The sequence below is a fragment of the Ipomoea triloba genome, chromosome 8 (assembly GCF_003576645.1).
Source record: "Ipomoea triloba cultivar NCNSP0323 chromosome 8, ASM357664v1".
In the NCBI taxonomy this organism is placed as follows: Eukaryota; Viridiplantae; Streptophyta; class Magnoliopsida; order Solanales; family Convolvulaceae; genus Ipomoea; species Ipomoea triloba.
The window spans coordinates 9,615,088-9,630,315 of NC_044923.1; the positions used below are offsets into that span (position 1 = coordinate 9,615,088).

General features: G+C 30.1%; 1 protein-coding gene and 1 pseudogene across 1 annotated transcript; one reads left to right on the forward strand and one right to left on the reverse strand.

The window, feature by feature from the left end:
* Positions 1–468: 468 nt before the first annotated feature.
* LOC116027903 (cytosolic sulfotransferase 12-like) lies at positions 469–1,725 on the reverse strand. The gene has a single exon (XM_031269671.1). The coding sequence runs from the start codon at positions 1,719–1,721 to the stop codon at positions 681–683; it is 1,041 nt and encodes a 346-aa protein (XP_031125531.1). The 5' UTR covers positions 1,722–1,725; the 3' UTR covers positions 469–680.
* A 1,964-nt stretch (positions 1,726–3,689) lies between these two features.
* LOC116026919 lies at positions 3,690–4,975 on the forward strand (annotated as a pseudogene).
* Positions 4,976–15,228: the final 10,253 nt, after the last annotated feature.

Consider the following 15,228-nt stretch of genomic DNA (forward strand, 5'->3'; position numbering starts at 1 on the left):
CTGAGACTCAAACCCACCCCTTTCACTTTCCATATGGAAGTGCAACCGGATGTCATTAGACCACAAGGTTTTGACATTATGGTAATTAAGCTAAACATTGATCGTTGAATTTATTTTTATAATAAATATAATTAAATTATTTCTCATTTTTCCATATTTATTTTAGTAATTAATAATATAATTACATAAATCATATTACATATCGATCTTTTTAAGATAATTGGTGACAAACAAGTCATATATTATTCAATTAATTGAGTAATACTTTTGCACTAATCTCATAATCAAATAAATCTATACGTTCAATATTAGTATTATTTTATAATTTCATCTTTATTTTTATTTATCTAAATATATAATAAAAAATTTATCCATGCATCGCATTGGGTAATTGGACAATTATTTGTTCTAATTCAAGCAAGAAAAACATTAAAAAAAAAACATAATCGATCCAACCAATTTCATCAATTGCGCTATATAATATTCGATGTTATAATTTATATAATTGTATATCGATCCAAATATTCTTAAAATATTCCAACAAATCCAATCCGTGCAACGCACGAGCGAAAATACTAGTTAATCTTATCATAATATCCACGTAATAACATTTATAACAAGCACAATAATATTTGAAGATGAGAGATAGATCAGACTTAATTGTGATGTGATGACATCTATCACAACTTGAGCCCTGTCCCTTTGAACTTTTCTTCAACAATTTGATCAAGTCTGATAGCCATTTCATCTGTTAGATGGTTCCTCCAATCTCCAACATTACCTTTCCTGAATAACACATTATTGGAATTACCCAACAATAAGCCTTTACCAGTCTTGTTAACTTCCAAGCTGCTCAAGCTTTCAAAGCTGCAAAGTCTCAAGATTCCACCTACTACACCACACTCTTCTTCCTCCTCAGAAAATGGACACCCCAAGAACGCCGCCATTCGCCTCAACTGAACATCCGCATTGTTCTTCATCTCCTCGTACTTCAAGAACAACACCTTCCCAGGATTCTCCGAGCTCTCCTTCCAGTATCCCAACAAATGATCCCAGAAAGGCCCATAGTGACTCGCTCCCCTGCAGTATTTGTCAAATGCCTCTGGAAACGGCATTGCTCCCAGGCCTCGAAGCTCGCCCCTCAACTCATTCATGAAGTGCCAAAACGACACCACCGTGTCCTTTTGGTTTCTGCACATATAAATGAGCTTGCATTTCGATTCCCCTACCGATTTTGGCAACAAAGCTAGTGGTAAATGCGTAGACATTAGCCTCATTTGCCCATTATTCAGAGAAGGGAAATCAGGGTGGCTGTTTTCTCCTGCATAAGAAAATTCCATGTTGGGAATCAAGTCCTGAGGATTTGTGGTGAGTAAAGGGTGGGTTAAGGTTTCTAATTGTGTTGGGAAGTAGTGTTTTCGAGTGATCAAGGCAAATATGAGAGCTTTCAACCATGTGGTGCCGCATTTAGGAGGGGTACATAGTATAACATCAGAATGTTGAGCCTGGAAGTGTTGGTGGGATCTGAGAACACCATGCAAGTGATGAGGAGCAAGCCAAAACCCTCTGTAGTTATATATATGAGGAGAGATCCAACCTTCCTCTCTGGGTAGTGATGAAATCATGGATTCTCTTAGCTCTTCGGGCCAACAATTTTCTTGGAAGAATTGATCATGCGAAAATGAGTTTGAGGTGATTTTAGGATCAGATGGCGCAGCCATGGAGTATTTGGTCTGTGATACTTTTCCTTCTTGCATTGGGGTATCTATTTATAGATAAAATGGGTTAGGTATAGTCAGGATATATAATTAAATTTTGATTTTATAACTTAAATTATAAGGTGCTAGCTAGACAGCGGGTTGTGAAGATCTTATATTACACCAAAAGACATACACAGACAAGTACCATATCTCCTGTTATCTCTAATTTTAATTTGCTTACTACACAGACATATATAATAATTAATTAACAATGTTAGGTGCAAGGTCATAACTTTTAAATATTGAGCAGATCTTTGGCTGCATGGGCAACTTAGATTTTGTAGTAGAAAAGATGTAATATATATTGGTCACATCTACTCAAAATCGACACAATGAATTTATTATTAGTTATGGACAAATTTTCTTGTGTGAACTATGAATAAAAGGTAAATTTTTAATATACTAATTATTTGATAGTATATAAAATAATGTATTTTTAGTACTCAAATCATATACTTTTAATAATTAATGTACCTTCTTCAGTATACAAATAATGTACCATTAGTATTTTTTTTTGTCTACTACTGACTCTATTACAATGTAGTATCTGTTCATAACTACTTTCTCAACCTATTGAAGCACAATGAGTCAACAGTTGCCTCCACTAAGGCTCGGACCCACTCCCATCATCCATGTGGGTACCATTAGTAATTTAGTATATTAAAAATGTATAGTACATTTTATTCATGATCCATGGAATAATGATTGTTAATTATGTTGGACAGTGTCCAACATCCTACCATTGAAACATGACGCTGACTACTCTGTGCTTTTGGCATAATGGTAAATGCTTGATCCCACTATCCGGCATGTGTCTCCCCCTATTTCCCTATAAATACCACATTTATGACAAGAAGATGAGACTTTTGGGCATTTTCACCTATCCTATACAAGCTCGGAATCATCTGACCTTCGACCGGTAGACCGAGCTTAAGAACTTACCAACAAGCAAACTAGAGAAGGATCCTTACGCGATACGAACTCTACTTGATTTTGCAGTTCGTATGTTTGCACAAGAGCAATGGTTATCATTTGATCTTGCCCATATGTATATGTATGTATATATATATATATATATATATATATAATGAACAATGTTGCAGCAAATCTTTGGCTGCATGGGCTAACTATACATTCAAATTTTGATGGTTAGTGACGTAAAATGAAAATTTGTACAATTATACCCTTGTTGTGTATTTTTTTATGCATAATGTGTATATTTGAATAGTTTTCACTATTTGTATAAAAGTCACACTCGCGATCCCGTGGCCAAGATCATAAGAAATCAATTATTATTGTGTGGACAGCTGTGTGGACCATACTATCAAATAATATACATTCAGTATAAAAATAATGTACGTTATATTCAGGGGATGTACATTATTTGTGTACTGAATGTACATTATATTATTTTTATACTATAAAAATAATGTACATTCAGTACAAAAATAATGTACATTTAGTACATTAAAAATGTACATTTTATTATGGTCCACACAATAATTTGCCATAAGAAATAAAGCATTCTCTGTGAAGTTTTTAATATAAGATTTGCTAAAAATATAATTAATTATATATAATTGTGATGCTAATAATTTTAAGAATAATCTTCAACTATAAATTACTTTTTGAAATTACAAGAAAATAAATCACTATAAAAATTAATTTTAAATTACAAAAGGAAAAAATTTGAGTCAGTTCTAATGGAGTAAAAATTAGAACAAAGTAGAAATTTGAAAGTGCATAAAGTATTTTTCATCATGAAAAGGTCCCTCAACTAACAAGTTCAGGCTGACCAACTGCGTGACCTTCAACTACTGCAAGTTGCTCAAACCTAACTCAATTAACTCATATGATCTATTCCCAAGAAACAAAAAAAAAGTTGCACAGACCTCACAGAATAACATTCATAGCTTCAATTATATTGCCATGGCTGCGCCATCTGATCCCAAACCCTCAAACTCATTTATGCAGCAATTTTCTCAAGAAAGTTGTTACCCTAAAGAGCTAAGAGAATCCATCATTTCACTACCCAGAGAGGAAGGTTGGCTCTCTCCTCATATGTATAACTACAAAGGGTTTTGGTTTGATTCTCAGTTCTTGTACGGTGCTCTTAGATGCCAACAACACTTCCAGGCTCAACATTCTGATATCATACTATGTACCCTCCCTAAATGCGGCACCACTTGGTTGAAAGCTCTCGTATTTAATTTGCTTTGACCACTCGAAAGCAATTCCCAGTATCACAAGAAACCCACCCTTTACTCACAACAAGTCCTCAGGACTTAATTCGCAACATAGAAATTTCTTATGCAAGAGAATACAGCCCTGATTTCCCTATGAATAATGGGTTTAGGGTATTGTCTACGCATTTACCACTAGCGTTGTTACCAAAGGCCCTGTTTGGTAAATAGTTGTTAACTGATTGGGTTAGAAGGTATGATTAGTTGATAACATTAATTAGCTGATTGTAGAAAGTTGTTTGATAGATTAGCTGTTAGCTGATAGCTGTTTGGTATAATTTTTTTTCTCAAAAAACTAATTGAAAATGCGGCTTTGAGTAGCCTTTTGAATTTTAGTGTTTTGGAGTTATAAAAAGCTTATTAACCAAACAATGGTCAAATAAGTCAAAATTGACTGATAGGCTGATTATTTACCAAACATGACCAAAATCGATATGGGAATCGGAATGCAAGCTCATTTGTGTGTGCAGAAACCAAAAGGACACGGTGGTGTCGTTTTGGCACTTCATCAATAAGTTGAGGGCTGAGCTTAGTGGCCTGGAAGTTATACCGTTTCCAGAGGCATTTGATAGATATTGTAGGGGAGCAAGTCACTTTGGGCCTTTCTGGGATCATTTGTTGGGATACTGGAAGGAGAGCTTGGAGAATCCTAGGAAGGTGTTGTTCTTGAAGTACGAGGAGATGAAGAACGAGCCGAATGTTCAGTTGAGGTGAATGGCGGCATTCTTGGGGTGTCCATTTTCTAAGGAGGAAGAAGAGTGTGGTGTTGTAGGTGGAATCTTGAGGCTTTGCAGCTTTGAAAGCTTGAGCAACTTGGTTAACAAGACTGGAAAGAGCTCTCATAGGCCAAATAATGTGTATTTCAGGAAAGGTAAGGTTGGAGATTGGAGGAACCATCTAACAGATGAAATGGCCAGTAGACTTGATCAAATTGTTGAAGAAAAGTTCAAAGGGATTGGGCTCAAGTTGTGATGTGGTCACATCACAATTAAGTCGCTCTCATCTTTAAGTGTTGTAAATATATATAATATTATGGTCATTATCCTGTATTTATGGTATATGATATTATGGCCATTTTCCTGTATTTATGGTATCCTTTATTATTGTAACGATCATGTATTCTAATTATTATTATTTTTTTTTGTAAATACTTCAGTATTCGATTCGAATTCGATTATTTTGATGAGTATTCGAATTCGAATTCGTTTAGTGTTTGAATCCTAAATCCCGATTCGTATTCGATTCGACCAATTTATTCGAATATATTCGATTCGACTCGAACATTCGAATTCGAAATGACTATCTTAATTTTTTTTTCTAATTTTTTCAATAGATTAAGATAAAATATAACAAAAATTTTCGCGGCCGTGAAGATTGTTGCCTTCGTCGAACGACAATGGCCGTGAGGAGTTGCTGCCCTGCCTTGCTGGGTTGCTCTCCTTGTTGCCGTGCTTCCTTGCCACGACGGTGGTCTACCGTGAAAAGGGGAGGACAAAAAGAGGGCGAAGCAATTTGTGGAAGAAGCAAAGTTGGGAACTGCGGCTGCCGAACTGGGAAGACTGAAGGGTGAAACACTGAAGCGGCTGCTCTCACTTTTATTTTAGCTTAGAGTTTATGCCTTTACTAGTTTAATTTATATATATATATATATATATATATATATATATATATATATATATATATATATATATATATATATATATATATTCGAATATTCGAATACTATTCGAATCGAATCCATCCTTATTTGTATTTGAATTTGAATAACATTCGAATCAAAATGTGTATTCGAATTCGAATTCGTATTCGAAATATTCGAATTCGAATATAACTATTCGAATTCGAATTCGTATTCGAAATATTCGAATTCGAATATAACTATTCGAATTCGAATCACGAATCGAATCAAAATTATTTGATTTGTTTACACCCCTAACGGGATGTATATGTATATATTGTAAATGGTTATCTAATAAGAATGTGTCCGAGCAGTTCTGTATTCTCTAGTTTTCTCTTCCCTTCCTTATTCTCTGTATGACTTTGGACATGATACAAAGATATAGATTTCAACACGTTATCAACACGAGTGCTCTACTCCAAACCCAAAACAACCACTCCTACAATTTTTTCTGGCGAACACCATTTTTCCGACCAGCCAAGAAAAGAAAAGAAAAAAAAGGGAAAAAACTACCTCACCATTGACACCACAACCGCCACCGTTCGCCACCAACACCACTGTCTCTCTCCCGGCTTCATCCTCCCTTTCCTAGCTTGTTGCACATAACTTTCACCTCTGGTTCCCTCCTTCGTTATTGTTATTATAATAATAATAATAATAATAATAATAATAATAATAATAATAATAATTATTATTATTATTATTATTATTATTATTGATGGATTTAATTAACCCGGGATTTCGGACTAACAAACCCGTTAAATGAATGATAATATGAATGAATAGGAAATAATAAGCGAAATGAGTATGACAAGGTTACGGGGACCAAGTATTGTATTAGATCGTAGTCAATAAGCTATTACAAGATGGTGTAATGCTATTACACAAGTAGTTTAGGACAAAGAATATATAACATGTCTTAATGAGACAATAACACGGTTATTTATACCCTCCAAACCTCCAAACCGCCCCCTAAGACGGGGGTACGGTTGTAGATCCACTTTGACCGCGTCCGCGCCATGACCTGACCCACGAGCCCGACTCCCCGAGGCCTCGGTACTTGGCCCCTGGCTGAGGCCCCCAGTAACTTGACCCGAATCGAGCATGGGGCTCAACCTCGGGTTTGGGATCCCTCTACGACTCGTACCTTACCTTCCCAGGTCGGTTTGTTATATCCATAATATACCCATCAATTGTGTAATAATAAAATCCTCCCCCAAATTTTTCCGCCAAAACTCAGGGACATTTTAGTAAAACCAAACTCATGATTATTAATTATCCATATATACTCATAAAATCAACCATCAATAATTCTTATTATTAATCGCAATTGTTAAGAACATACCTATTCCTCCAAGACCTTGTGATCTAGTGGCACCCGGTTGCACTCCCATATGGAAGGGGTGAGTTTGAGTCTGACTCTTTGTGCTTCAGTAGGTTGAGAAAGTAGTTATGAACAGATACTATATTGTAATAGAGTTAGTAGTGCTAAAAAATAAAAAGAAAATACCTATTTCGTTCAAGTATAATATTATGTCCTGCAAATTCATATGCATTATTATATGTGCAAATTCATATGGTAATTATGATAGAATAATATTATATTATGTATGCTTTTTTTTTTCTTTTTTTTTTTGCAAGCTTATGTATGCTAATAATATCTATTAATTATAATTCTCATTATTTGCAACTGTTAAAAACATACCTATTTCATTCAAGTATAATATTATATCTTGTAAATTTATATGTATTATTATACGTGCAAATTCATATGGTAATTATGGTAGAATAATATTATAGTATGTATGTTAATAATATCTATTAATTATAACTAGTATTTTCGCTCGTGCGTTGCACGGAATGGATTTGTTATAATATTTAAAGAATATTTGGATCAATATACAATTATATATATTATAACATCGAATATTATATAGCGCAATTGATGAAATTGATTGGATCGATTATGTTTTCTGATGTTTTCCTTTGAATTAGAACAAATAATTGTCCAATTACCAGGACGTGGATAAATCTTTTTATTATATATTGAGATAATAAAAATAAAGATGAAATTATAAAAAATTCTAATATTGAACGTGTACATTTATTTGATTATAAGATTAGTACAAAAATATTACTCAATTAATTGAATAATATATGTCTTGTTTGTCTAAAATTATCTTAAAAAGATCTATAAGTAATATGACTTATATAATTATATTATGACTTATATAATTATATTATTACTAAAATAAATATGAGAAAATGAGAAATAAATTAATTGTAATTATTATAAAAATAAATTCAACGACCAATGCTTAACTTAATTATCATAATAATTATTAGGCAATTATTATTAGTCAATTACACTAATATATGTGTAATTATACTTTTATACTTTAAGTATATTCATTTTCCCCATATTGCATTTAGTTTTATCTTCCTCCTCCCTATTTGAATGAATTAATTTTGATTATTATAAAAATCTAACAACCCATGTATACATATTATCAATTTATAGATATTAGTTAATTTCTATTTTACATTTTCTTAACAAATAAGCTTTATTAATTATTTGACCAATAAAATATTTCATTAATTGACTACAAAAGTTTAGGCGGGGAATGAAATAGGAGGATTTTACTTTTATATATAGTATAGAATATAGATTACGATCTTTTTATATTTTAAATCAATTAGTAATATCGTTTTTCTCGGAATAATATTCATTTCCTTTTATATATTCAATCAATTAGTAACATCAGATTCATTTTTAGTCGATTTTTTTTTATTTTCAGTTAATTAGTCAATTAGAATAATAGATCCACTGGTATTTTTACCTAATTTCTGTTCTATTTTTAATTAATGATGTAGAATATTATTATTGAAATATTTTCATTCTATTTTTATCAATTATCAATTATATATCACCAATCACCCATCACCCACTAATATTAACAATATTACCATATTATCATATTATCATTATCATATATTACCATAATAATATTATAGGATGTATAATTAATAAAATAATAAAATAATAAATAAATAAAATAAATGATTTCACCAAAATACCCCTAAGTTTTGGGGGGAAAATTTGGGAGGAGGAAATTATTTTTATATATAGTATAGATTGGTAAGAACATAGTATGTAGGTTACTACAATAATTATTACTAGTGTTTTACCCGTGCGGTGCACGAAAATTTTTTTGTTATTATTAATTTAAATAAAAAATAAATATAATATATTAAAATGTATAATATAATAATATAGTTGAATTTTCATATATTTGGTCAAGTATCTATTCTCATAGCATACAAATTAAAATTTTGTACGATTAATATAATCTCTAATCATGTACATATTTATATAAATTTATAGAGAAAAATTTACATAATTAAATTGAAGTATTCCTAACCGTATTTCATATATATTATAATTCTAACACTATGAATAATAACTAAGAAAATTATACTTAGAAATTAAAAAATGTAAATTTTAAATTTTGTATATTTGATTTTAAAATCTAATTAGACGCATTTTCTTATATGATTGTGTAATACAGTGTATACACAAATAATATTTATAAATATGAATATATGCAAATTCTGTAATATAATTTCTGTAATTATAATTTATATTGATATATTATAATTAAAATAAATAAATTTAGAAATTAAAAATTAGCATTTTAATTTTGTATGATTAATATATTGCATAGTTATATGTATGCATGCATTTTTAAAAATATAAATATTTATGAATACACATTTTGTTAATTTTATAATTTTATTTTTAATTATATTTTATATTTTTTAATTATAATTAAGAAAATTACATTTACAAATTAAAAGAATTAATTTTTAAATTTATATGGATTAATGTAGTCCCTAACTATATTACATATTTAGATAAATTTTTAAATATTTTTGAATTTTTAATTAAGAGTATGAGTGTAGATATATTTTAAAATAATTTTTTAATAAGTAATCATTGTAGCAATTAACATGTATAATTACACCAGTAATCACAACTCTATAAAAAAATGTGTATATATTTTCATATTGTACAAAATACTATAAATATAATATATGTCTACATAAATGGATAAAGAGAAAAATTGATAATTTTTTTATTATATAGATATTGATAAATATTATATAATTTTTTTCCTTGGATGAAAAAACATTCTTATTTTAAAATTTTACATTGATATCTGAGTTTTGCTTCGGAATCTACTTTAGTAATAATTTAAACTTTGAGTAACACTTGTGTGAGACCGTCTTACAAGTCTCAATCCATAAGACGGGTCGGACCTTTGATTAATGGATCAGATGTTTGATGATTAATGGGTGGGATCTTTGACCTCGTTGTTAAAGATATAACCCGTCTCACGGATTGAAATCATGAGACGGTCACACACAAGTTTTTGCCTTAAACTTTTATTTGTTATCATAAATAGTAATAGATGTCTAGAAACCATTTAGTTTTGTTTCTAAATATTTTCCAACCCATAAATGTAGCACAATCAAAACCTCCCTGGATCATCATTTAAATAATAGGTCCATAATAGATTTTGTGTTTCAATATTTGTAGATCTATGATATGTTTTTAACTAATTTATTGAAAGTTTATTTGTTTTAGTTCTATTATCTCATATTATTGTTCATTTTTAAATTGATAGATATCGAGATGATGCATCATTCTTAAATATGTGAATTTCAATTAGTTAAATAACATTATATTTAAATGTGCGACATTTACCCAATAACATTATTTTTTTCAAACTCCGCAAATATAAGTTAGTTCAATTAGTTCATTTTTATGTTAGTTTTTCTTCAGTTATGTTATTAACGTAGATTAGTTTGTTTTGGGCTCATAATATTTAAATAATAACTACGGAGTATTATTTTATATTTGTAAATTTTTATAATTTATGATATTTTATAAAATTTATTTACAGCATTTGTAGTACAAAATTTTTAAATTAATGCAATAATACTTAAATTTGTTATTAGTAGAATGTTAAAATCATAATAACGATATATTTTACCTTTCGCATTTTTGTTTGTTATCATAAATAGTACTTCCTCTGTCCCATTTTACCTGTCATATTTACTATTCATTGGTCAAACCAACTCTTCCTTCTTTGCTTATTATCTTTAGTACTTTTTTATTATTTTTAAATTTAATTTTTTTGTGTTTAATAGTACTTTTAATGTAGTTTCTAAATATATAAATTTTATATATTAATGCTAAACTTAATAATATGAAAAATTGGATTAAAAATTACTTCAGTCAAGCCTCGTTAAACGAACCAGACAACCATTTTGGGACGGAGGTAGTAATAGATATTTAGAAACCATTTAGTTTTGTTTCTAAATATTTTCCAACCCATCAATGTAGCACAATCAAAATCTCTCTAGATCATCATTTAAATAATAGGTCCATAATAGATTTTGTGGTTCAATATTTGTATATCTATGATATGTTTTTAACTAATTTATTGAAAGTTTATTTTTTTTAGTTCTATTATCTCTTATTATTATTCATTTTTAAATTGATAGATCTCGAGAAGATGCATCATTCATAAATGGGAAAAGGTACAAATAGGCCATCGAACTATTTGGGAGATAGCAATTAAGCCATCGAACTCGAATAAGCTCCAAATTCATCAATGAACCTGTAAAAAAGGAGCAATTAGCCTTCTTAACATGTTACCAACATGTTTTTGCTGATTGGGATGCCACGTGAATTTTTTATTTTATATTTTTATTATTATCATTTTCCTATTAAGCATTTGACCCAAGAAAAAAAACATAATAATAATAATAATAATAATAATAATAATAATAATAATAATATAAAATAAAAAATTCACGTGGCATCCCAATTAGCAAAAACCTGTTGGTAACCTGTTAAAAAGGCTAATTGCTCTTTTTTTTTTACATGTCCATGGATGAATTTGGAGCTTATTCGAGTTCGATGGCTTAATTGCTATCCCAAAAAAAGTTCGATGGCATATTTGTACCTTTTCCCTTCTTAAATATGTGATTTCAATTAATTTAATAACATTATATTTAAATGTGCGACATTTACCCTATAACATTATTTTTTTTCAAGCTTCGCAAATGTAAGTTAGTTCAATTAGTTCATTTTTATGTTCGTTTTTCTTCAGTTATGTTATTAATGTAAATTAATTTGTTTTGAGCTCATAATATTTAAATAATAACTACGGAGTATTATTTTAGATTTGTAAATTTTTATAATTTATGGTATTTTATAAAATTTGTTTACATCTGTGGTCTAAAATTTTTAAATTAATGCAATAATACTTATTTTTGTTATTAGTAGAATGTTAAAATCATAATAATGATATATTTTACCTTTCACATTTTTAAACTTTAAAAACCAACATTATTTATGTAGGAAGATATTTATATATAGTAGTAATAATATTGTAGTTACTTTTAAAAGTTAGATGGAATAAACAAATTGACATGCAACAAATTATTTTTTGGAGAACTTTTGACATGCAACAATAATTCTATATATATATATATATATATATATATATATATATATATATATATATATATATATATATATATATATATATATATATATATNTATATATATATATATATCTTCGAATCAAATTAAATTATTTTAGTTTCAACAATTTTAATTAAAATTCAAAAAATAAAACAAATGAAATTAAAAATATCTATAGTAAAAAAAAAACATACTAAATCGAATAGAAGATTTCAATTTTATCTTATTAAAATAAATAAATTTGACATATCTATTTTGATTTAAAATATTTTAAATTTTAATAGAATATATATTTTTTATAAGTTCTATTTTCATTAAATTATCATATTATTATTTAATGACTTTAAAAAAGATAGAGATCTATATATATATATATATATAGCAATATAATAATAGAAAATATAATTACAAATAACATTTAGGATGGGAGGAAAACAACACTTCTGTTTTAATATATATGTATATATAGATAATATACATCATATAGTAATTTGATTGTTGAAATTTTTTTTGAATGTTATCATGAGAGGAATTTAATTACGTATATTAACATAATATAATAATTTTTTTTGAATATACTATAATATACATCATATAGTAATTTGATTGTTTACGAATATAAAAAAAAAATATGCAAGATTAAAATATTTTGAACCATATATAATTGAATTGCATGGTATATTATCATGAGAGGAATTTAATTGCGTACATTAATATAATATAGTAATATTTTTTTTAATACTATAATATACATCATATAGTAATTTGATTGTTGGAATTTTATTTTATTTTAATATTATCATGAGAGGAATTTAATTACATACATTAACATAATATAGTAATATTTTGTTTGAATACTATAATATACATCATATAGTAATTTGATTGTTGGAATTTTTCTTTTGAATATTATCATGAGAGGAATTTAACTACGTACATTAACATAATATAGTAATATTTTTTTAATACTACAATATACATCATATAGTAATTTGATTGTTGGAATTTTGTTTTTTTAAATATTATCATGAGAGGAATTTAATTACGTACAATAACATAATATAGTAATATTTTTTAATACTATAATATACATCATATAGTAATTTGATTGTTGAATTTTTTTTTGAATATTATCCTGAGAGAAATTAATTACGTACATTAACATAATATACTAATATTTTTTAATACTATAATATGCATCATATAGTAATTTAATTGTTGGAATTTTTATTTTTTCTTTAGAATATTAGCATGAGAGGAATTTAATTATATACATTAACATAATATAGTACTACCTCCGTCCCAAAATGGTTGTCTGGTTCGTTTAACGAGGCTTGACTGAAGTAATTTTTAATCCAATTTTTCATATTATTAAGTTTAGCATTAATATATAAAATTTATATATTTAGAAACTACATTAAAAGTACTATTAAACACAAAAAATTAAATTTAAAAATAATAAAAAATTATTAAAGAAAATAAGCAAAGAAGGAAGAGTTGGTTTGACCAATGAATAGTAAATAGGACAGGTAAAATGGGACAGAGGGAGTAATATTTTTTTGAATACTATTGATGGGTAAATACCCTCAGGGACTACTGTAGAAATATAATGTGTATAGTCCGTGTAATATTGTACCCCTAAAAAGTCGGGTGTCCCTTAGAAATTGTTAAGAGTCAAATGTAATATTATATTCATGAAGGGTCAGGTCCTATTCCTATATAAAGGACCGACCCTCCCTTGTAATGGCATCCTGGATCCTCAATCTGAAGGACTCACTGAGCTCCTTCCTTCTCCCTTCCATCTTCTTCTCTCTTCTTCTCCAAGAAGGAAGCCATGGCTTCCTTTCCCCTTCTCCCTGCATTCATCCATACACCAATCCATACACTACAACATACACAATCAAACAACACACGTGGTGTAAATCCGTACCCCCGTTTACATTTACACCATCATTGGCGCCGTCTGTGGGGAACGCGACGAAATGCCGTGTTCCTCTAATCAATCGGATGGTATTCACCATCCTTGTCACCGTCACAACTTACTGTCGCCGTCTCGGCTCACCGGAAATTTCAGCTCTCCACCACCATCTGATCGTACAGCGTTCCACCACCGGCTACCGGTCTCTGCCGACACCATAGCCACCACCAGTCCGGTTCGCATCCACCTAGCTCGTCAACTCTCCGGCGTCCGTAGCGTCGAGCCGCACCGCCCGCTATCGCTCTCTCCAACCGCGAGCCACCATCAACGACAACAACAAAAGCGAATTACGAACAAAACGCTGGTGACCACAGTCGAAGGAAGGAAGACAAATTTTCTCAGTGGAGGCTCTCGACGCGTCGAGAGATTATTTTTTGCTCCAGTGCGTAGGCGAGGAAAAGAAGAACAAGCAATCTAAAACAATAATTATAGAAGGAGCAAACCAGATTCAACCAATGGCTAACCTGAGCAAGGTTTCGAACCCTCGCACTCTCATCTAAACCTTAGAGCTAAGGCCATCAAGCTACTACCACCTTTTCTTCCGTTTTCTCGCCTGTTAACATTATCATGTTGTACACCAAGGAAGATCTGCTTCACCAAAACTCAACTCTACAAACTGCAATTTGCAAAAAAAGAAACCAGAGTCTCCACCACCGCTGTCGGCTGCCACTCATCTCTCACCTGCGAAAATGAGACCAAATTAAAGGGGCAAAGATACGGTTTGAACCAACAATCTTAGGTGATTGATTCCCTCTTTCTCGAAAACAGACACCACAGATTGTACGATGGCTGTAAGCTCGCCGGAGTTGCTGCGTTTTGGGAGGAAAATCCAGTCGCTGAAGAAGCAACCACCACCTCGTACCGAAACCACTCACCATCGTTCGCAACCCCGACCTCCTAGAGTGGAGACCGAGAAGACGAGCAGCAGATTGGCGAGCTTGGTCCTCCAGTCCGACAGTAGCAATGGTGAAGACCGCCAGAGACGAACGACAGGCCTTGGCTCCTCCTTT